The following is a 22,231-nucleotide window of genomic DNA, read 5'->3' as shown; positions in this document are numbered from 1 at the left end:
GATGCTCCCTCCCTGTCCCTGCAGCCACCGCGTCTGACCCAAGCCAGGCTGCCACTGGCCTCCTTGGCCCCCTGGGCACACTCTGTTTCATCCCCAACCCCAAGGCCAGCCACGACCTGTGACCTGAGCCAGAGATGCCCTCTGCTAGCCCCAGCCCCCGCTTGGTGCCAGGTCTGCTTTGCCAGCTGCCCGCTGGCTGCTCGCCTGGCCGGCAGAGCTGCGGCCGTCCCCGCGGCGGCGCCGGGGCAGGCTGCTGCCAGCTGCTGTCTCCTGCCGCAGGTCTACCGGCTGGGGGGCATCGCCAAGCTGGTGGAGCTGCTCCGCAGCACCAACCAGAACGTGCAGAGGGCAGCAGCTGGCGCCCTCAGGAACTTGGTCTTCAAGAACCCAACCAACAAGATCGAAACCCGGCGGCAGAACGGCATCAGGGAGTGCGTGGGGCTGCTGCGGAGGACAGGCAACACCGAGATCCAGAAGCAGCTCACAGGTACCCAGCACCCCCCTGCAAGGGCCTCTGCTCTCCCCCCCCACACACACACACAGCACAGAGGGTGTTTGGTGCTCCCACGGCACCAAGTGGCACCCTGGAGCAGAAGGCAGAGGAGGCTCTGGGCTTTCGCTGTCCCGGGAGGATTCCTCCCATCGTTAAGGGTCCCCCCGGGGGAGGAGCTGCTCGCACAGCTGTGGTCCTCCTGCCATGCCCACAGCTTCCTGCTGCGCCCAGGGTGCTGCTCCCAGGGCTGTGCCAATGCTGCTGCTCCCAGGGTGCTGCTCCCAGGGCTCTGCCGATGCTGCTGCTCCCAGGGTGCTGCTCCCAGGGTGCTGCCAAGGGTGCTGCTCCAAGGGTGCTGCTCCAAGGGTGCTGCTTCCAGGGCTCTGCCAATGCTGCTGCTCCCAGGGTGCTGCTCCCAGGGTGCTGCTCCCAGGGTGCTGCTTCCAGGGTGCTGCTTCCAGGGTGCTGCTCCCAGGGTGCTGCTCCCAGAGCTCTGCCAATGCTGCTGCTCCCAGGGTGCTGCTCCCAGAGCTCTGCCAATGCTGCTGCTCCCAGGGTGCTGCTCCCAGAGCTCTGCCAATGCTGCTGCTCCCAGGGTGCTGCTCCCAGGGCTCTGCCGATGCTGCTGCTCCCAGGGTGCTGCTCCCAGGGTGCTGCTCCCAGGGTGCTGCTCCCAGGGCTCTGCCGATGCTGCTGCTCCCAGGGTGCTGCTCCAAGGGTGCTGCTCCCAGGGTACTGCTCCCAGGATGCTGCTCCAAGGGTACTGCTCCCAGGGCTCTGCCAATGCTGCTGCTCCCAGGGTGCTGCTCCCGGGGTGCTGCTCCCAGGGCTCTGCCAATGCTGCTGCTCCCAGGGTGCTGCCAAGGGTACTGCTCCCAGGGTACTGCTCCCATGACTCTGCCAATGCTGCTGCTCCCAGGGTGCTGCTCCCGGGGTGCTGCCAATGCTGCTGCTCCCAGGGTACTGCTCCCAGGGTGCTGCCAATGCTGCTGCTCCCAGGGTACTGCTCCCAGGGTGCTGCCAATGCTGCTGCTCCCAGGGTACTGCTCCCAGGGTGCTGCCAATGCTGCTGCTCCCAGGGTACTGCTCCCAGGGTGCTGCCAATGCTGCTGCTCCCAGGGTACTGCTCCCAGGGTACTGCTCCCATGACTCTGCCAATGCTGCTGCTCCCAGGGTGCTGCTCCCAGGGTGCTGCTCCCAGGGCTCTGCCAATGCTGCTGCTCCCAGGGTGCTGCTCCCGGGGTGCTGCTCCCAGGGCTCTGCCAATGCTGCTGCTCCCAGGGTGCTGCTCCAAGGGTGCTGCTCCCAGGGTACTGCTCCCAGGATGCTGCTCCAAGGGTACTGCCCCCAGGGCTCTGCCAATGCTGCTGCTCCCAGGGCTCTGCCAATGCTGCTGCTCCCAGGGTGCTGCTCCCAGGGTGCTGCCAAGGGTGCTGCTCCAAGGGTGCTGCTCCCAGGGTGCTGCTCCCAGGGTGCTGCTCCAAGGGTGCTGCTCCAAGGGTGCTGCTTCCAGGGTGCTGCTCCCAGGGTGCTGCTCCCAGGGTGCTGCCAGTCCCAGTAGGGTCACCTCACTGGTGTCTCAGCTTTTCTGAAGGGTTAAGGTGGGTTTGGTGGTGCAGCTGACCCCCAGCTGTGGCTGGGCAGTGTCTGCAAGCCTCTACTAGATGCCTGGAGAGAGGCTTTCCTCCTACAAGCTAATGGCAATGAGAACACCGGTTCTGGGAGGAAGGAGGCTGCTTAGCTGCCCACCTCCAGAAGACACCATGCTTCTGGGCCCCATCCTGCTGTTTCCCACAGAGCTGGGCAGACCAGACACTAAGGTTTAGGGCACCTGGTTCAAAGAGGGGTGGAGGGATGAAGGATTTTGTTGCTGGAATTGACTCTGACCTAAAGCAAGCTGCATGGTGACTCTCTGCTTGTGCTTGTGCTTGCCTCCCACCTCCTTCCCAGGACTGCTCTGGAACCTCTCCTCCACTGATGAACTAAAAGAGGAGTTGATACAGGAGGCCCTCCCCGTTCTGACAGACTGTGTTATCATCCCTTTCTCTGGCTGGTCTGATGGCAGCTGCAACAGGACAAGAGAAATCATTGACCCAGAAGTATTCTTCAATGCCACAGGATGCTTGAGGTGAGGCAACCCAGCAGGGACATGCTGCAGCCTGGGGGCTGCTGGGAAGAGCTGAAGCTCTCTGAGTCCACTTACAGTAAGCTCAGGGCTCTGCAATTCCATTCATGAACAATTCTCCTTGAGAAAGGCTCCTGGCAAGGCCATGAGGAGCAGGGCAGGGATTGTGCTGGGCCCTGGGGAGTCCTGGGGTCAGCTCTGGGCTCCTCTCTCCCAGAAGGACATTGAGAGGCTGGAGCAGGGCCAGAGAAGGGCAACAAAGCTGGGGAAGGGTCTGGAGAACAGGGCTGGGGAGGAGCAGCTGAGGGCAGCTCTGGGCCACCTGATCTAGTTGGGGATGTCCCTGCTGACTGCAGAGGAGGTTGGACTTCAGAGGTCCCTTCCAACCCAAACCATTCTATGATTCCATGATTCTATGACTCTCTGACCTGGGGGTGTTGAGCCTGGAGGAGGCTGAGGGAGACCTCAGTGCTCTCTGCAGCTCCCTGAGAGGAGGCTGCAGCCAGGGGGGGGTTGGGCTCTGCTCCCTACTCTCATGGAATAGAAGGAGAGGAACAGGCCTGAAATTGTGCCAGGGGAGGCTGAGGCTGGAGAGGAGGCCAAATGTCTTGGCTGGAGGAGTGGTCAGGGCCTGGCAGAGGCTGCCCAGGGAGGTGGTGGAGTCCCCATGGCTGGAGGGGTTGCAGCAAGCTGTGGCCATGGCAGCTGGGGCCAGGGTTTGGTGGCCATGGGGGGGTTGGGTTGGGGTTGGCCTGGGGGATCTCAGAGAGCTTTGCCAACCCAACCAACTCTGTGATTGTGAGAGAAAGTGCAGAAGACTTCCAGGCCAGCTGTTTGTCCTACTAGCTGGGGGGTTTGTGTTAAATGAATTTGTTCTTGCTCAGCTTCTGCTCAGATCATCTAAGTTGCTTTGTCCTGGGAGAGCTGCAGCAGCAAAACCTGATGGTGCCCAGCTCAGACCAGGGCACCTGATGTGTCTCACCCTCAGATTTTGGAGGCTTGCAGAGCAAATTCTGCCTGCTAGAAAACAAATTGTTTTGGTTTTTAGGTGACCAGGAGACAGAATCCTCTGTGTGAGGCAAACCCACATTCCCCCACTCATTCTGACAACCACCTTAGGACAGAAGAGTTCCATTGCCCTGCTGCCTTCTCCTTGGCTGGTCCCAGCAGGTGGGGCCAGGAGCAGAGCAGGAGCAGCAGCCTGAGCCCAGGGGAGTTTATTTTTCTGACAGGAAAGCCTTTTGCAGAGGATCTTTGCCCTGACTTGCTGCTTCCCCTCCTCCCCTGGAGTGTGAGCTGCCTGTCTCCCTGGGAACCAGTGGGGAAACAACAGAAAAAGCTAAAGCTGTGTAATTAGGGACTTTCATCAACTGCAGCTCTCCCCGAGGGAGCACAGCACCAACCACACCCTGACCAGACATGCAGCTCAGAGCCTCTAGCTGCTTGTGAAACAAAATGGGTGAAGGTGGCAGAGGCCTCCTGAGCCCTGATCCTATCAGCCTCTGTGGCTGGGAGCCCTGTGTGAGAGGCAGCAAAGGCTGCTCCCTGCCCTGCCTCGGAAGGCAGCTTCCCTCTGCAGCTGCCCTTGGGGATCTGAGGGGGATGTGGGATGTGAGCAGCTCCCATTTCCCACACCATCTCAACCCACCATGGCCCACAAAACGTCCCAGGACGGTGAGGGCAAGGCTGGGATCATGCAGGAGCTCTCCACAGGCTTGAGCTGGAGGCAGGCTCTGTCTACTGAGCCTTGGCAGTAGAATCATAGAATGGGCCAGGCTGGAAAGGACCTCCAAAGGTCATCCAGTCCAACCTCCCTGCAGTCAGCAGGGACAGTATCATAGTATCATAGTATCACAGTATCAGTCAGGGTTGGAAGGGACCACAAGGATCATCTAGTTCCAACCCCCCTGCCATGGGCAGGGACACCCCACACTAGATCAGGCTGGCCAGAGTAACATCCAACACCCCCAGTGAAGGCTCCCAGATCATAGAATCATAGAATCAATAAGGTTGGAAGAGACCTCAAAGATCATCGAGTCCAAGCTGTCACCACAGACCTCCTGACAACTAAACCCTGGCTCCAAGTGCCACATCCAATCCCCTCTGGAACACCTCCAGGGATGGGGACTCCACCACCTCCCTGGGCAGCACATCCCAAGGGCCAATCTCTCTGGCTGGGAAGAACTTTCTCCTCCCCTCCAGCCTGAACCTCCCCTGGCACAGCTTGAGACTGTGTCCTCTTGTTCTGGTGCTGCTTGCCTGGGAGAAGAGCCCAACCTCTGCCTGTCTGCAACCTCCCTTCAGGGAGTTGCAGAGAGCAAGAAGGTCTCCCCTGAGCCTCCTCTTCTGCAGGCTAAGCAACCCCAGCTCCCTCAGCCTCTCCTCCCAGGGCTGTGCTCCAGACCCCTCCCCAGCTTTGTTGCCCTTCTCTGGACACCTTCAAGTCTCTCAATGTCCTTCTTAAATTAAGGAGCCCAGAACTGGCCACAGGACTCCAGGTGTGACCTAACAAGTGCTGAGCACAGGACATGCAGGTCAGGAGGCTGAGGGGGAGCAGGGGTGGGGAGGAAGCCAAGCAAGGAGAGCAGTGGGGCTGGGTCTGGAGCCCCTGCTGGGAGGAGGGTGAGCCCTGCAGGACTGCTGTGACTCACTGCCCTGCCACAGCATAACCCAGGGATGAGAGCAGCCTTGGGTTTGCCCTGGGCTGGAGCCACTGCTGCTCAAGCATTTCTGGATTGCAGATGGATTCATGGTAATGAGGGAGGCTGCAAACATCAGTGCACATCAAATCCAGCCCTGGAACGCCCGCAGTGAATATCTCACAGCCACTGCCAACCTCTCTGTGCTTTGCATTTGCAAGCTACAAGGCAGTAAAACAGGGAAGAGGGAGGAAAAAAAAGACACAGCCCAGCAAAACAACAAGCTGCATTTCCTGGGCCTGGCCAAACTCCCCTGCCCTGGCAGCACCACATCACAGACTGCTGAGGCCCTCTGGCCTGCAGCTTGCTGCCCTCGTTGCCCAAGCTGCTGACCCTGAGTTAGCTCCATGCTGGCCACCCCCACAAGGCCCTTCCTGATGGCCTTGGTTTGCTCTTCCCTTGGCAAACACCTCCAAGCCTGTGCCAGGCTCTGCTGGGGGATGCCCAGTGCCAGCCCAAGGGGCAGTGGTGGAAGCTGAGGCAGAGGAAGTGCCATGGGAACAGGAGGAGAAAGTTTTTCCCTGTGAGGCTGACAGAGCCCTGGAGCAGGCTGCCCAGGGGGGATTGTGAAGTCTCCCTCTCTGGAGATATTCCAACCCCACCTGGAAGTGTTCCTGTGTGCCCTGCCCTGGGTGACCCTGCTCTGGCAGGGGCTTGGCCTGGATGATCTCCAGAGCTCCCTTCCAGCTCCTAACATTGATTCTGTGAAGGTCACAGGCACAGCCCCCAAGGCAGAATGTCGCTGGTAGTTACCCTCACTCGAGGCTGTCCTCTCTGTAGAGCCTCTGGACAGGACATTTCCCTGGATGGAACCCATCCTGAGGAGCTCCAAGAGAGCTCTGCAGCAGAGCACTCCTGCAGGCAGCCTCCAGAGCAGCTCACAGCCTTGCTGGTGAAGGCTGAGAGCTGGGGCTGGGTAGCCTGGAGAGGAGCAGGCTGAGGGGGATCTGATCCCTGCTTACAAATACCTAAGGGGTGGGTGCCAGGGGGATGGGGCCAGGCTCTGCCCAGTGGTGCCCAGGGACAGGGCAAGGGGCAGTGGGCACAGACTTGACCATTGGTGATACTGTGAGAAGAAGTTCCATCTAAACCTGAGGAGGAAGGTCTTGACTTTGAGGACACTGAAACAGGCTGCCCAGAGAGGTTGTGGAGTCTCCTTCTCTGGAGACTTCCCAGCCCCACCTGGCTGTGTAGCTGGGTGCCCTGCCCTGGGTGCCCCTGCTCTGGCAGGGAGGGGGTTGGACTGGACGACCTTCAGAGCTCCCTTCCAACCCCTAACGTTCTGTGATCTCTGAATGCATCCTGGGTGTCCACAGGCAGAGCAGGACAGAACCCAGGGGGCCTGGGAGCTGCACTCAGCTAATCCTCTGCTGTCTCTCTCTCCTGCCATGCCCTGTGGTGCCCTCCCTCAGGAGCCTGAGCTCCCTTCCAGCTCCTAACATTGATTCTGTGAAGGTCACAGGCACAGCCCCCAAGGCAGAATGTCGCTGGTAGTTACCCTCACTCGAGGCTGTCCTCTCTGTAGAGCCCCTAGACAGGACATTTCCCTAGATGGAGCCCATCCTGAGGAGCTCCAAGAGAGCTCTGCATCAGAGCAGTCCTGCAGGCAGCCTCCAGAGCAGCTCACAGCCCTGCTGGTGAAGGCTGAGAGCTGGGCTGGGTAGCCTGGAGAGGAGCAGGCTGAGAGGGATCTGATCCCTGCTTACAAATACCTAAGGGGTGGTGTCAGGGGGATGGAGCCAGGCTCTGCTCAGTGGTGCCCAGGGACAGGGCAAGGGGCAGTGGGCACAGACTTGACCACTGGTGATACTGTGAGAAGAAGTTCCATCTAAACCTGAGGTGGAAGGTCTTGACTTTGAGGACACTGAAACAGGCTGCCCAGAGAGGTTGTGGAGTCTCCTTCTCTGGAGACTTCCCAGCCCCACCTGGCTGTGTAGCTGGGTGCCCTGCCCTGGGTGCCCCTGCTCTGGCAGGGTGGGGGTTGGACTGGATGACCTTCAGAGCTCCCTTCCAACCCCTAACCTTCTGTGATCTCTGAATGCATCCTGGGTGTCCACAGGCAGAGCAGGACAGACCCCAGGGGGCCTGGGAGCTGCACTCAGCTAATCCTCTGCTGTCTCTCTCTCCTGCCATGCCCTGTGGTGCCCTCCCTCAGGAGCCTGAGCTCCCTTCCAGCTCCTAACATTGATTCTGTGAAGGTCACAGGCACAGCCCCCAAGGCAAAATGTCGCTGGTAGTTACCCTCACTCGAGGCTGTCCTCTCTGTAGAGCCTCTAGACAGGACATTTCCCTAGGTGGAACCCATCCTGAGGAGCTAACCCTCTGCTGTCTCTCTCTCCTGCCATGCCCTGTGGTGCCCTCCCCCAGGAACCTGAGCTCTGCAGACATGGGACGCCAGACCATGAGGAACTACCCTGGCCTGATCGACTCTGTCATGACTTACTCCCAGAACTGTGTGGCCTCCAACCGGCCTGATGACAAGGTACCAGCTGCCCCTGCCAGCCCCTGCCTGCACTGAGGGACCCTGGGGAGGGTCCTGGCATGGGGGCTGGAGCCTCAACCCCCTCCCTGGGCAACCTGCTGCGGTGTTCCAGCAGCCTCCTGCTGCAGAACTTGTTCCTCACATCCAATCTCAATCTGCTCTGCTCTACTTTCAAACCATTGCCCCTGGGCCTGGCCCTGCAGGCCTTTGGGAACAGTCTCTCTCCATCTTTCTTGTAGCCTCCTTCAGGTGCTGGAAGGTCATTATGAGCCCTCCCCAGAGCATCACCTTCTGCATCCATTCCACCTTGTGGGGGTGGTGGTACCCTGGGGAGGGTCCTGGCATGGGGCTTCAACAGACCTCTGCTAACAGTCCCTCTGCAGCCTTCCTGTAGCCCCTTCAGCTACTGGAAGGTCTCCCCAGAGCCTTCTCTCCTCCAGGCTGAACAGCCCCAGCTCCCTCAGCTTGTCCAGCTGGGATGGGCTTCTGGCTTTGCTGTCCCTTGAATGAAAGGTTGGACTTGATGATCTTTCAGGTCTCTTCCAACCTTGGTGAGACTGTGCAGGGGAAACTGAGGCCAAGCCTGTAAAGCTGACTGCAAGCCTTCAGCCTCTAGAGGCTGGCTCCAAAGCTCTTCTCAGGCTCTGCTTTACACTTCCCACTGCTGCTGGAGTGAGTCCATACCGTGGCTCCTGTGCCTCCTGGAGCACGGGAGGGGAGCAGAGGCTCAGCCCTCTGGAATGGGGTTGCCTTCCAGCCTGCTGCCTCCATCCCCAGGTCACTGTTGATGGATGTGTCCCTGGTGGTGTGGCAGCCCCCAGCAGCCCTTCTGAGGGGAGCAGCTGAGAAGTTCAGCCTGTGATTGGGAACAGCTCAAAATCCCATTCAAGGAGGCACAAGAGGGGACTGGGCTCTGGCTGGCTGCTCCTTCCTCCCCAGTCACACTGCAATCCTCTACAGGACTGCAAGTGCTCTGTGCTCTGTGCTCTGGGCTTTGCAAGGTCCTTTTGCCAAGCACAGGGACACAGCAAAGTGGTTTGACTCCTGATGCTTTCCTCCATCCCCTTCCCACCTCAGGATCCTTCCAGTGTATTAAGCTCCATCTCCTGCTCTTCCCATCTCCTCACCCCTTCACCCAGCAGGACTCAAGCACATAAGCCCTAGACTGGCATCACATTCAGCAGGCAGCCAGGAGCTGGCATCTTCCTGCCAGTGCCCTGATGGTGACTCTGGGTCACAGCAGTGTTTGCAGCCACAGCTGCAGGAGTTCACAGCTGTGATGCTGCCCTGAAGCCCTCAGTGCTCAGCTCAGGGCTGAGCAACTCCTCTTTCAGGGCTGGCTGTTGAGAGCAGATCAGTTCCAGCAGCACCTGCTGAGCCCTGCAGAGGTAGCCACAGGGTTTGGGTGCTGGCTACAGGCACCCAGGGAAGATTCTGCCTTGCTCTTTCTGTTGGTCACTCTGACATCCAGGTGCAGGAGGCTTCACAAACTGTTCTTGGTTAGAAGTGGTCCCTGAGCTGTAGCTGTGCCTTGAGCAGAGCCATTCAGAGTTGACTATGGCAGGAGGAAGGCTTTCAGGACTGGGCATCCTGCAGTGGGTGCTGTGGTATAAGCACCCCCAGGAGCTCTCTTTTCCTGGTCAGCAGCTTGTCTGGGGAACAGAGAGACCTGAGAAGGTTCACTGAAGCAGTGAACTCTGGCAGCACAGGCTGCCCAGGGAGGTTGTGGCTGCCCCCTCCCTGGAGGTGTTCAGGACCAGGCTGGATGAGGCCCTGAGCAAGCTGTGCTGGTGGAAGGTGTCCCTGCCCATGGCAGGGGGTTGGAACTGGCTGAGCTTTGAGCTCCCTTCCAACCCAACCCATTCTAGGATTCTGTGATGTCACTGAGATCCACCACACAGCATCTGGGCTGTGTGGCCTTCATTCAGGTCTTCTTCTTCCTCCCTCACCCCTTGCTCCCTTTAGCAGGAGCTTATGCAGTGTGAGTGCTCTAGAAGCTAATTATGACCTGGTCTCTGTCCTCTCTGTAGCTGGAGCAGGTGCTGCTGCCTGTTGTTATCATAGTATCACAGTATCAGTCAGGGTTGGAAGGGACCACAAGGATCAGCCAGCCCCAACCCCCTGCCATGGGCAGGGACACCCCACACTAGATCAGCCTGGCCACAGCCTCAGCCAGCCTGGCCTTAAACACCTCCAGGGACAGGGCCCCAACCACCTCCCTGCACAACCCATTCCAGGCCTTCACCACTCTCATGGGGAAGAACTTCCTCCTCCCCTCCAGCCTCAATCTCCCCACCTCCAGCTTCATTCCATTCCCCCTAGTCCTAGCACTGCCTGAGATCCTGAGCAGTCCCTCCCCAGCCTTCCTGCAGCCCCCTGCAGATCCTGGAAGGCCACAATGAGGTCACCTCAGAGCCTTCTCTTCTCCAGCCTGAACAGCCTCAGCTCCTTCAGTCTGTCCTCACAGCAGAGCAGCTCCAGCCCTCTGCTCATCCTCCTGGCCCTGCTCTGGACACCTTCCAGCACCTCCACATCCCTCTTGCCATAGGGGCTGCAGAACTGGAGGCAGGACTCCAGGTGGGGTCTCCCCAGAGCTGAGCAGAGGGGGAGAATCACCTCCCTTGCCCTCCCTTGTGTTTTTCCTGCCTAATGTGCTGCTTGCACACAGCATCTGGGCTATGTGGCCTTCCTTCAGGTCTTCTTCTTCTTCCTCCCTCACCCCTTGCTCCCTTTAGCAGGAGCTTATGCAGCATGAGTGCTCTAGGAGCTAATTACGACCTGGTCTGTGTCCTCTCTGTAGCTGGAGCAGGTGCTGCTGCCTGTTGCTGTGTTTTTCCTGCCTAATGTGCTGCTTGCCTTTTCTCTCCTGGGGTTGATTCCAGTCTGTGGAGAACTGCATCTGCATCCTGCACAACCTCTCCTACCGCCTGGACGCTGAGGTGCCCAACAAATACACCCAGCTCAACCACATGGCTCGCAGCGTCTACATGGACAAAACCCTCACAGGCTGCTTCAACAGCAGGAGCGGCAAGATGGAGGTAAGAAGCTGCCAGGGAGGGCTTGGAAGGGTCACCTGCAGCCCCAGGAGGGGCTGGGAGCAGAGAGCAGCCCCTGAGCTCCCAGCCTGCCCTCTCTTTGCAGAATGATGAGTATGGGGTCCCCCTCCCCGAGGAGGATTTCAAACCCAAAGGACCCAGCTGGCTGTACCACTCCGATGCCATCCGTACCTACCTGTCCCTGATGGACCAGAGCAAGAAGGATGCCACCTTGGAAGCCTGTGCTGGAGCCCTGCAGAACCTCACTGCAAGCAGGGGGCTGGTGAGTGCTCCTCAGCTCCACACCTGGGCAGCCAAAGGGACTCCGAAGGCAGAATGCCCTCCTGCAACCCCAGGGCACTGCTGCAGGGCTTGGCACGGGGGGGAGGCTGCAGCTGAGGAATTCAGTGGTGGCAAAAAGAGGTCCAGTGGGGGGCATGAGCATCCCATAATCAGCATCCCAAGGGTCTGTCTCAGATCCATTCACTGATTTATTCATAGAATGGGTTGAGTTGGAAAGGACCTCAAAGCTCATCCAGTTCCAGCCCCCTGCTGTGGGCAGGGACACCTCCCACCAGCCCAGCTTGCTCCAGGCCTCATCCAGCCTGGCCCTGAACACCTCCAGGCAGGGCACAGCCACAGCCTCCCTGGGCAGCCTGTGCCAGGCTCTCCCCAGCCTCACTCTCAACAATCTCTTCCTCATCTCCAGGCTCAATCTGGCTTTCCAAGTTTCCCCTCTCTGTTGGCCATGCTACCAGGAGATCCTGGCATTACAGAATGCAGCAGGGTGGAAAAGACCTTTGAGATCACCCAGTCCAACCTCTCCCCCAGCACCATCTGATCAACCCAACCATGGCACCAAGGGCCTCAGCCAGGCTCTTCCTAAACACCTCCAGGGCTGGGGACTCCACCACCTCCCTGGGCAGCACATCCCCAGGGCCAATCTCTCTTGCTGGGAAGAATTTCTTCCTCCCCTCCAGCCTGAACCTCCCTTGGCACAGCTTGAGGCTGTGTCCTCTTGCCCTGCTCAGGACCCCAGTCAGGATGTGCCCAGATGTGACGGCGGGAGCCAGGAGGGCTGCGTGTGCGGCACCCTGCGTGTGTGTTCCTCAGGTGGGAGGTGGCTGTAATGACAGGGTGGCTTGAGGCCCGTCCTGACATCAGAGCTGCTTGTCACATAGCTGTGTCAGGTGTCCTCACCCACGGGGATGGCAGCAGGGAGCTCCCCAAGGCGAGGCCGGCGTGGGCACGGCGGCAGCCGGGGCACGGCGAGGGCTGCGTCACGACCGCGGCTCTGCCCTGCCCCACGCCGCTGCCCTGGGCATGTCCCCACAGGCTGCCTTCACGTGGACAGCCCTGGACTTGTCTGTTTGTGTCAAACTTCATCAATTCCAATGCAAATGAGATGGCTGAGGAGATAGAGAGAGCTAATTATGCGCTGGGGAGCAGAGGCGTCCCACCCCGGCCGGTGACTCACGGCCGCAGCCTTGCTGCGGGGACGGCACCGACCTTGCCAGCGCTGCTCTCCCGGCAGCCTGCCCCTCTCACACACTCCAACAGCCTCAACTACTGAGCAGTGCCATGAGCAAGGGGGAGGGAGGCTGGCACACCATGGGCACAGCTGTCTGCTGTGGGCCCGAGAAGGCTTTCAGCAGCCGCAGAGGCAGGGAATGAGCTGCAAGGGAGCTCCAAGCTCAGCCAGCTCCAACCCCCTGCCATGCCCAGGGACACCTTCCCCCAGCACAGCTTGCTCCAGGCCTCATCCAGCCTGGTCCTGAACACCTCCAGGCAGGGCACAGCCACAGCCTCCCTGGGCAGCCTGTGCCAGAGTCTGGGACTGGGAGCAGGGCTGGGAGCAAGGCAAAGCTCTGGCAGGTCCTGGTTCCTTTGGCCAAGCCCAGCTGTGGCTCTCCTGCTGCTTCCCAAGCCCAGCTCTCTGTCTAATTAGGAGTTCTCTAATCAGCAGCTGCCCTCTTCAAGCAGGATCCCAGCAGCTAAACCTCTCTGGAGAGCAGATATTCCTAGAGCCATGGAATGGGTTGGGGTTGGAAGGGACCTCAGGGATCAGCACCAAGGCTGGTGCAGAGCTGTGGGGTTTGCAGAGGAGGGAGGGTGCTGAGCTGCTTCCTCTGCTAGTCCTGGCCTGCTGGGGAGGGTGGCCAGCAGCTTTTCACCTCATCACCTCTGGGAGGTGTTTGCCTGCCCCTGCTGAATGGCATAGAAGCCCAGAATGGGGTTGGGTTGGAAGGGAGCTCAAAGCTCAGCCAGCTCTAGCCCCCTGCCATGGGCAGGGACAGCTCCCACCAGCACAGCTTGCTCAGGGCCTCATCCAGCCTGGTCCTGAACACCTCCAGGCAGGGCACAGCCACAGCCTCCCTGGGCAGCCTGTGCCAGAGTCTGGGACTGGGAGCAGGGCTGGGAGCAAGGCAAAGCTCTGGCAGGTCCTGGTTCCTTTGCCCAAGCCCAGCTGTGGCTCTCCTGCTGCTTCCCAAGCCCTTCAGAGAAAAGCTGCACAAGCCCAGGGAGTGACTGAGCTGCTGTGGGCTCCAATGGACCTGACCTTCGTGGTCCTGGATTCATAGGCTGATAGGATGGGCTGGGTGGGGAGGGACCTTCAACATCATCCAGTGCCAAGCCCCTGCCATGCCCAGGGACCCCTCCCACCAGCACAGCTTGCTCCAGGCCTCATCCAGCCTGGTCCTGAACACCTCCAGGCAGGGCACAGCCACAGCCTCCCTGGGCAGCCTGTGCCAGAGTCTCAGCACCTTCACACTGAAGAACTTCTTCCTCAGCTCCACTCAGCGCCACAGCAAAGTGGTTCTCTCTCCCTGGGCTACTTAACTGAGAGCCAAGAGCTTTCAGGCACCTTGGTGAAGCTCTCAGTGCTGGCCTCTTGGGCACAGAGCTGAGCCACCCCTGTGGGGCTTGGGAAGCAGCCTCAGGAAGTTGCTGGTTGGAGTTTGAGAGACTCCAAGAAAGAACTGAAGCAGCATCAGAGAACCCCAGGATGGGTTGGGTTGGAAGGGACCTCCAAGGTCATCCAGTTCCTACCATGGGCAGGGACACCTCCCACCAGCACAGCTTGCTCCAGGCCTCATCCAGCCTGGCCTTCAACACCACCAGGGAGGAAGCAGCCACAGCCTCCCTGGGCAGCCTGTGCCAGAGTCTCCCCAGCCTCACTGCAAAGGATTTCTTCCTCCTCTCCAGTCTCAGTCTCAGTCTCCCCTCTCCCAGCTCAAAGCCATTGTTCCTCAGCCTGTCCCTCCCAGCCCTTGTCCCAAGTCCCTCCCCAGCTCTCCTGGAGCCCTCAGGTCCTGCAAGGTTGCTCTGAGGTCTCCCTGGAGCCTTCTCTCCTCCAGGCTGCACAGCCCCAGCTTTCCCAGCCTGGCCCCACAGGGGAGGTTCTGCAGCCTCTGCTCATCTCTGTGGCCTCCTCTGGAGCCTCTCCAGCAGCTCCAGGTCCTGCTTGTGCTGGGGGCCCCAGATCTGGAGGCAGTGCTGCAGGTGGGGGCTGAGCAGAGCAGAGCAGAGCAGAGCAGAGCAGAGCAGAGCAGAGCAGCAGAATCATCTCTCTCCACCTGTTGGCCATGCACCTCCCAGTGCCACTCAGGTGACTTTGTGCTGCCAGAGCACATTGCCAGCTCGTGTCAAGCTCCTCATCAAGCAGCACCCCTGGGTCCTTCTCTGCAGGCTGCTCTCAGTCCACTTGTCAGCAAATGATATCATCTCCTGAGAATCTCTTTTGGGCAGTGTGGGAGAAAAAACAACCAACCAAAGCCCAGCTCTGGCAGGGCTGAAGCAACCTACTGCAGCCTCTGGAATGGAGCAAGGGGAATCTTCCTAGGGGTGCAGAGGTGCCTGCTCCTGTCAAGGCTCTTATCCCAGCTCAGAGGTGGAAGTCATAGCATCACAGAATGCCCTGGGTTGGAAGGGAGCTCCAAAGCTCACCCAGTCCAACCCCTCTGCACTCAGCAGGGACATCCTCCACTGGAGCAGGCTGCCCAGAGCCCTCTCCAGCCTCACCCGGAAGATCTCCAGGGCTGGAGCCTCAAAGCCCCTCCCTGGGCAACCTGCTGCAGTGCTCCAGCAGCCTCCTGGGGCAGAACTTGTTCCTCACATCCAATCTCAATCTGCTCTGCTCTGCTTTGAAGCCATTGCCCCTGGTCCTGTCCCTGCAGGCCTTTGGGAACAGTCTCTCTCCATCTTTCTTGTAGCCTCCTTCAGGTGCTGGAAGGTCATTATGAGCTCTCCCCAGAGCATCACCTTCTGCATCCATTCCACCTTGTGGGGGTGGTGGTACCCTGGGGAGGGTCCTGGCATGGGGCTTCAACAACAGGCCTCTGCTAATAATCCCTCTGCAGCCTTCCTGTAGCCCCTTCAGGTACTGGAAGGTCTCCCCAGAGCCTTCTCTCCTCCAGGCTGTACAGCCCCAGCTCCCTCAGCTTGTCCAGCTGGGATGGGCTTCTGGCTTTGCTGTCCCTTGAATGCAAGGTTGGACTTGATGGTCTTTGAGGTCTCTTCCAACCTTGGTGAGACTGTGCAGGGGAAACTGAGGCCAAGCCTGTAAAGCTGACTGCAAGCCTTCAGCTTTTAGAGGCTGGCTCCAAAGCTCTTCTCAGGCTCTGCTTCACACTTCCCACTCCCTCTGGAGTGAATCCATACCGTGGCTCCTGTGCCCTTCTGGGGGTGGAGTAGCTGAGCAGTTCAGTCTCAACCCTATCAATAAGAGGGCAACTCATCCACAGCCTGTGCTTCAGCATCCATGGACACTCACCTGCATGGGCTGCATCCTGAGGTCCTCTGGGTTTGCATAAGCAAACACCAGATCAGGATCCACAGTGAGTGGTTTTGGTCCTCAGAGTGGTTTTGGAAGGTATCCATTAGCTGCTCCTGTCCCACCACAGCCTATTGCTTGTGGCACTGCTCAGGCCACACCTTGACTGCTGTGAACAGTTCTGGGCCCCTCAGGTTGAGAAGGAAATTGAGAGACTTGAAGGTGTCCAGAGAAGGGCAACAAAGCTGGGGAGGGGTCTGGAGCACAGCCCTGGGAGGAGAGGCTGAGGGAGCTGAGGGCAGAAGGGCTCTGCAGAGGGACCTTGCCAGGCTGCACAGCTGGGCAGAGGCCAACAGGATGGCATTCAACAAGTCCCAGTGCCAGGGGCTGCACTTTGGCCACAGCAACCCCAGGCAGAGCTCCAGGCTGGGGGCAGAGTGGCTGAGAGCTGCCAAAGAGAGAGGGAGCTGGGGGTGCTGATTGACAGCTGCCTGAACAGGAGCCTGCAGTGTGCCCAGGGGGCCAAGAAGGCCAAGGGCATCCTGGCCTGCAGCAGGAAGAGTGTGGCCAGCAGGAGCAGGGAAGTCCTTGTGCCCCTGGACTCTGCACTGGTTAGGCTGCACCTGGAGTCCTGTGTCCAGTTCTGGGCCCCTCAGGTCAGGAAGGAGATTGAGAGACTTGAAGGTGTCCAGAGAAGGGCAACAAAGCTGGGGAGGGGTCTGGGGCACAGCCCTGGGAGGAGAGGCTGAGGGAGCTGGGGTTGCTTAGCCTGCAGAAGAGGAGGCTCAGGGGAGACCTTCTTGCTCTCTGCAACTCCCTGCAGGGAGGTTGGAGCCAGGTGGGGGTTGGGCTCTTCTCCCAGGTAAGCAGCACCAGAACAAGAGGACACAGTCTCAAGCTGTGCCAGGGGAGGTTGAGGCTGGAGGTGAGGAGAAAGTTCATCCCAGAAGGAGTAATTGACCCTTGGGATGTGCTGCCCAGGGAGGTGGTGGAGTCCCCATCCCTGGAGGTGTTCCAGAGGGGATTGGATGTGGCACTTGGAGCCATGGTTGAGTTGATCAGATGGTGCTGGGTGACAGCTTGGACTTGGTGATCCTTGAGGTCTTTTCCAACCTTATTGATTCTATGAGTCTATGATTCCATGGCATGGCAGGGAGCTGTGAAGGGCAAGGGTGAGGTGAACACTCCTGGGGACATCAGCTGGGTGAGCTGCCAGCCCCACTTGGGCTCCAGGAAGAGGGCAGAAGTGCCAGCTGTGTGATGGAGGATGAGGGACTGACTTTGCTGATGTCTGTGGAGAAGAAGGGTAAAGGCCAAAGTGGGATTGTGGTGGCAGAAGGTGCTGCTCCTCAGCTGCTGTCTTACAGAGTCATAGAGAGTCCTAGAACTGATCAGGTTGGAAAGGACCTCAGAGATCCTCTGCTCCAACCACCCTGCCATGCACTCTCAACCAGCCAAGGCTGAGCTCACAGCCAGCCAGAACCACCAGGGGAGAAAGGCTGCCAGGAATCCCCAGCCCCTGCCTCTGGCACACTCAGCTTTGGAGGCTTCCACCCAACCTGCCTCATGGAGATGGCTTCTCAAGGCAGCTTTTGACTCTTGGATGTCTTTCCTGCAGTGCCATCCCTTCTGCACTGAGGCATTGGATGGGTTGGGTTGGAAGGGAGGTCAAAGCTCAGCCAGCTCCAGCCCCTGCCATGGGCAGGGACACCTCCCCCCAGCACAGCTTGCTCAGGGCCTCATCCAGCCTGGCCTTGAAGACTCCTAGTGAGGAGGCATCCACAGCCTCCCTGGGCAGCCTGTGCCAGAGTCTCAGCACCTTCAGACTGAAGAACTTCTTCTTTAGCTCCACTCTAACCCTGCTCTGCCTCAGCTCCAAACCATTTGGGGATCCCCAGTTGGGGATTGGATGTGGCACTTGGTGCCAGGGTCTAGTCATGAGGTCTGTGGTGACAGCTTGGACTTGATGATCCTTGAGGTCTCTTCCAGCCTTAGTGATGCTGTGAGACAGTGATTCCCTCTTGGCCTGGCTCAGACAAACCTCCTGCAGTCAACTGCTCCAGGCCTCCTCCAGCCTGGCCTTGAACACCCCCAGGCAGGAGGCAGCCACAGCCTCCCTGGGCAGCCTGTGCCAGAGCCTCAGCAGCCTCACACTGAGCAACTTCTTCCTCAGCTCCACTCTAACCCTGGTCTGCCTCAGCTCCAAACCCTTCCCCCTTGGCCTGGCTCAGACCCCCTCAGCAGAAGTCTCTCTGCAGCCTTCCTGCAGGATCCCTTCAGGTTCTGGCAGCAGCTTTGAGGTCCCCCTGGAGTCTTCTCCTCTGCAGGCTGCACAGCCCCAGCTCCCTCAGCCTGTGCTCCCAGCAGAGCTGCTGCAGCCCTGGGAGCATCATTGCAGCTTGGACTTGATGCTCTTTGAGGTCCCTTCCAGCCTTGGTGATCCCTGTGGCCTCGCTCCAGCCGCGCTGTGTCCTCCCCGCGCCAGGGACCCCCGGGGCCGGATGCTTTTCCTGCCTTTGGCTGCCTGAAGCGCTTGCAGCTTGGTGCTGCTGGCAGCAGTCCTCAGCAGCCCTCCCTGTGCTGTGTGCCCTAGATGTCCAACGCCATGAGCCAGCTGATCGGGCTGAAGGAGAAGGGTTTGCCTCGCATCGCGCGGCTCCTGCAGTCCGGCTGCTCCGACGTCGTCCGCTCCGGGGCCTCTCTGCTGAGCAACATGTCCAGGCACCCTGTGCTCCACAAAACCATGGGTAAGTCACACCATCACAGGCTGAAGGAGGTACCTGTGGCAGTAGTTTTCCCTTTGGGGTTTATTTTTGGGGTGGGGGGGGGGTGTTATGGTCAAAACCTTGCTTGTTTCCCCACCACCACCCCCCTGCGGCTGCGGCGCTGGGGATCTGGGCTGTGCTCCCCCCCCAGGCAGCCACACTCTGAGCTGTAGTGCCTGAAATAGCTGTGGGAAGCAAACACCAGCAGCAACCCCTTTGTGAGATGCTTCTCTTTGTTTGCTCCTTCGTGTACTTAGGCTTTACAGCACCAGCAGGGCTTGGGAGGGACCTCTGGAGATCTTCCAGCCCAACCCCCCCTGCCAGAGCAGGAGCAGAGAATCCAGCACAGGGCACACAGGGACACGTCCAGGTGGGGCTGGAAAGGCTCCAGAGGAGACTCCACAACCTCTCTGGGCAGCCTGCTCCAGGGCTCTGGGAGCCTCACAGTGCTGAAGTTCCTCTCCTCATGTTGAGCTGGAACCTCCTGTGCTGCAGTCTCCATCCACTGCCCCTTGCCCTATCCCAGGGCACAGTCATCAGAGGCTGTCCCTGCCCCTTCCCCAGCCCTCAGCTGTTTGTAAGTCACAGAACCATAGATTTAGAGAACTCTCAGGGCTGGAAGGGAGCTCAAGGCTCATCCAGCTCCAACCCCCTGCCATGGCCAGGGACACCTCACACTAGATCAGGCTGCTCAGAGCCACATCCAGCCTGGCCTTACAAACCTCCAGGGCTGGGGTTTGCCACCTCCACCACAGTGGATGCTGGGGCAGTGGCTACCCTCTGCCCACCTCACCTTGCAGACCCCTAATGAGCCACAGCCAAGCTCTCAAAGCTTTCTCCTGGCCAGAAGGACGGCTTGGGGCACAGACAAACCTCCAGGGCCCTGAGGCGTTTGGGGAAGTGCCTTGAGCTTAGCTCCCCACGAGCAGCATCATTCTCCTTCCAGAGGCCTGCAGCACAGGGGTTTGGTCTCTGAAAACCAAGGGGTGACAGTTATGTCATCAGAGCCCTCATTACCAGTGCCTCCCTCCAGAGATAACCCCCAGAGCCTCTTTGCCTTGTGGCAGGTTCAGCTGAGATGTTGACTGGAGCATTCCCCCTCTCTAGCTCACCAGGTGCTGCCAGATGTGTCACGGCTCCTGTCCTTCCAGTCTGCAAACACCAGCAGCTATGGGGAGATCATGACATCAGCTTGTTACACTCTGAGGAACCTCATCATGTCCAACCCACACCTGGGAAAGTCTTACCTGACCAGCAACATGCTCAACAATGTAGTGAACCTGTGCCGGAATGGGTGAGTGGGGGGCAGAAGGCAGGGAGGGGAGGGTCCTGAGCAGGCACTGCTGAGCCCATCCAAGCTGTGCAAAGCCAGGGTCGGCCCAGAACCTTCCCAGCACCCTGCAGAGCCACAGCAAAGTGGTTCTCTCTCCCTGGGCTGCTTAACTGAGAGCCAAGAGGTTTCAGGCACCTTGGTGAAGCTCTCAGTGCTGGCCTCTTGGGCACAGAGCTGAGCCACCCCTGTGGGGGTTGGGAAGCAGCCTCAGGAAGTTGCTGGTTGGAGTTTGAGAGACTCCAAGAAAGAACTACAGCAGCATCAGAGAACCCCAGGATGGGTTGGGTTGGAAGGGACCTTCAACATCATCCAGTTCCTACCATGGGCAGGGACACCTCCCACCAGCACAGCTTGCTCAGGGCCTCATCCAGCCTGGTCCTGAACACCTCCAGGCAGGGCACAGCCACAGCCTCCCTGGGCAGCCTGTGCCAGGCTCTCCCCAGCCTCACTCTCAACAATTTCTTCCTCATCTCCACTCTCAGTCTCCTCTCTCCCAGCTCAAAGCCATTGTTCCTCCTCCTGTCCCTCCCAGCCCTTGTCCCAAGTCCCTCCCCAGCTCTCCTGGAGCCCTTCAACTCCTGCAAGGCTGCTCTGAGCTCTCCCTGCAGCCTTCTCTTCTCCAGGCTGCACAGCCCCAGCTCTCCCAGCCTGGCCCCACAGGGGAGGTTCTGCAGCCTCTGCTCATCTCTGTGGCCTCCTCTGGAGCCTCTCCAGCAGCTCCAGGTCCTCCTTGTGCTGGGCCCCCCAGAGCTGGAGGCAGTGCTGCAGGTGGGGGCTGAGCAGAGCAGAGCAGAGGGGCAGAATCCCCTCCCTGTGCTGTGCTCTCCCTGCCCTGGCTGCAGCTCAGCACTCAGCTGGCAAGCTGCTCTCTGGCCAGGTATTCTCCTTCCCAGATTTTCATCTCTCCTCCCATCTCCCTTGGGCTTCCAGTGCCCCACAGAAGTAAGCTGCTGTTGTCTGTTGTGAGAAGACCTTCACCTGCCTCCTCTACCACCCTTTGATAAACCACTCAGCATCCACCACTCTTTCCCTGGCAGCAGGGAGCCTCTCAGTCACTACCAGTGGCCTCCTTGTTTAGTTTGGCCCTCATCCAGCCAACCTCAGGCAGTTTGCTGCTCTTCCATCCTTCCACTCCACAGTGAGGGCCAAGTAACACAAGGCCCAACCCTCTTGTGAGTCTTGGCTGTTTTCAGGGGGATTTACTTCAGCCTCAAGTCTCACTCCAGATCCCTCAGACAGGGCTTCAGCTAACTCTCTGCTGCAGCAAAGTGTTGCACAACTGAGCCTGTGCTCACCTGAGCTGTCTGGAGTGCTGTGTGTGCTGGGCTTTGTTTGCAGTGACTCACTGAGGAGTGAGGAGTTGCTCAGCTCTGGGGATGTCTCTGCCCTGTCTCTGTCACAAATTGCTGCTCAGAAACTCCCCACTTCAACTCCCCTCCCCGAGCTTGAATTGCTCCTTTGTCTTCCCATGGTTCACAGGATGCCAGCTTGGAAGGGACCTCAAGGACCAGCTGCTCCAAGCTTGCTAGGTGGAGGTGGAGAAGGTCAGGGCTTGGAAGGGACCTCTGGAGACCATCCAGTCCAATCCCCCTGCCAGAGCAGGCTCACCTAGGGCAGGGCACATGAGCCCACATCAGAAAGAGTCTCTCCCCACTCCCTGGTGGCAATAAGCAGATCCCACAGCTCTGCTGGGGGCAGCTGGATGCAGCCCCCATGCCCTGATGCTGACCCATGGTGAGGCTGTCAGCCTCCTCCTCCTTTCCACCCCCACGGGGAAGAGGGTCACAGAATAGATCTGGTTGGAAGAGACCTCAAAGATCAGGCAGTCCAACCCTCCCCCCAGGCACTGAAGGGTCAGCACTGAAGCAGAAGAGGTCTCTCTGGTGTCCATATTACCTTCCAGCAGCTCAACCTCTTTCCTGATCTGAGGGGCCCAGAACTGGACACAGGACTCAAGGTGTGGCCTCAGCAGTGCTGAGCACAGGGCAGGATGAGCTCCCTGCTCCTGCTGGCCACACAGTTGTAGGGAGCAAGAAGGTCTCCCCTGAGCCTCCTCTTTTGCAGGCCAAGCAACCCCAGCTCCCTCAGCCTCTCCTCCCAGGGCTGTGCCCCAGACCCCTCCCCAGCTTTGTTGCCCTTCTCTGGACACCTTCCAGCAGCTCAACCTCCTTCCTGACCTGAGGAGTCCAGAACTGGACACAGGACTCCAGGTGTGGCCTAACCAGTGCAGAGTCCAGGGGCACAAGGACTTCCCTGCTCCTGCTGGCCACACTCTTCCTGCTGCAGGCCAGGATGCCCTTGGCCTTCTTGGCCCCCTGGGCACACTGCTGCCTCCTGTTCAGGCAGCTGTCAATCAGCACCCCCAGCTCCCTCTCTCTTTGGCAGCTCTCAGCCACTCTGCCCCCAGCCTGGAGCTCTGCCTGGGGTTGCTGTGGCCAAAGTGCAGCCCCTGGCACTGGGACTTGTTGAATGCCATCCTGTTGGCCTCTGCCCATCTGCCCAGCCTGGCCAGGTCCCTCTGCAGA

At 59.3% G+C, this 22,231-nt stretch overlaps 1 protein-coding gene across 1 annotated transcript in view; it reads left to right on the top strand.

The window, feature by feature from the left end:
• PKP1 (plakophilin 1) overlaps positions 1-22,231 on the top strand; it is a 97,778-nt gene that overhangs the window by 62,754 nt on the left and 12,793 nt on the right. The window contains 7 exon segments of the mRNA XM_068164664.1: positions 280-487; positions 2,444-2,621; positions 7,685-7,799; positions 10,682-10,837; positions 10,941-11,117; positions 18,202-18,355; positions 19,481-19,667. Coding sequence (XP_068020765.1) covers positions 280-487; positions 2,444-2,621; positions 7,685-7,799; positions 10,682-10,837; positions 10,941-11,117; positions 18,202-18,355; positions 19,481-19,667 — 1,175 coding nt within the window.

The sequence above is a fragment of the Melanerpes formicivorus genome, unplaced genomic scaffold, assembly GCF_026170545.1.
Source record: "Melanerpes formicivorus ecotype bairdi unplaced genomic scaffold, bMelFor1.0.p_v2 SCAF_82, whole genome shotgun sequence".
Taxonomy (NCBI): domain Eukaryota; kingdom Metazoa; phylum Chordata; class Aves; order Piciformes; family Picidae; genus Melanerpes; species Melanerpes formicivorus.
Note: the sequence above shows the minus strand (reverse complement) of the source record. Positions and strands in the feature narration are given on the sequence as shown.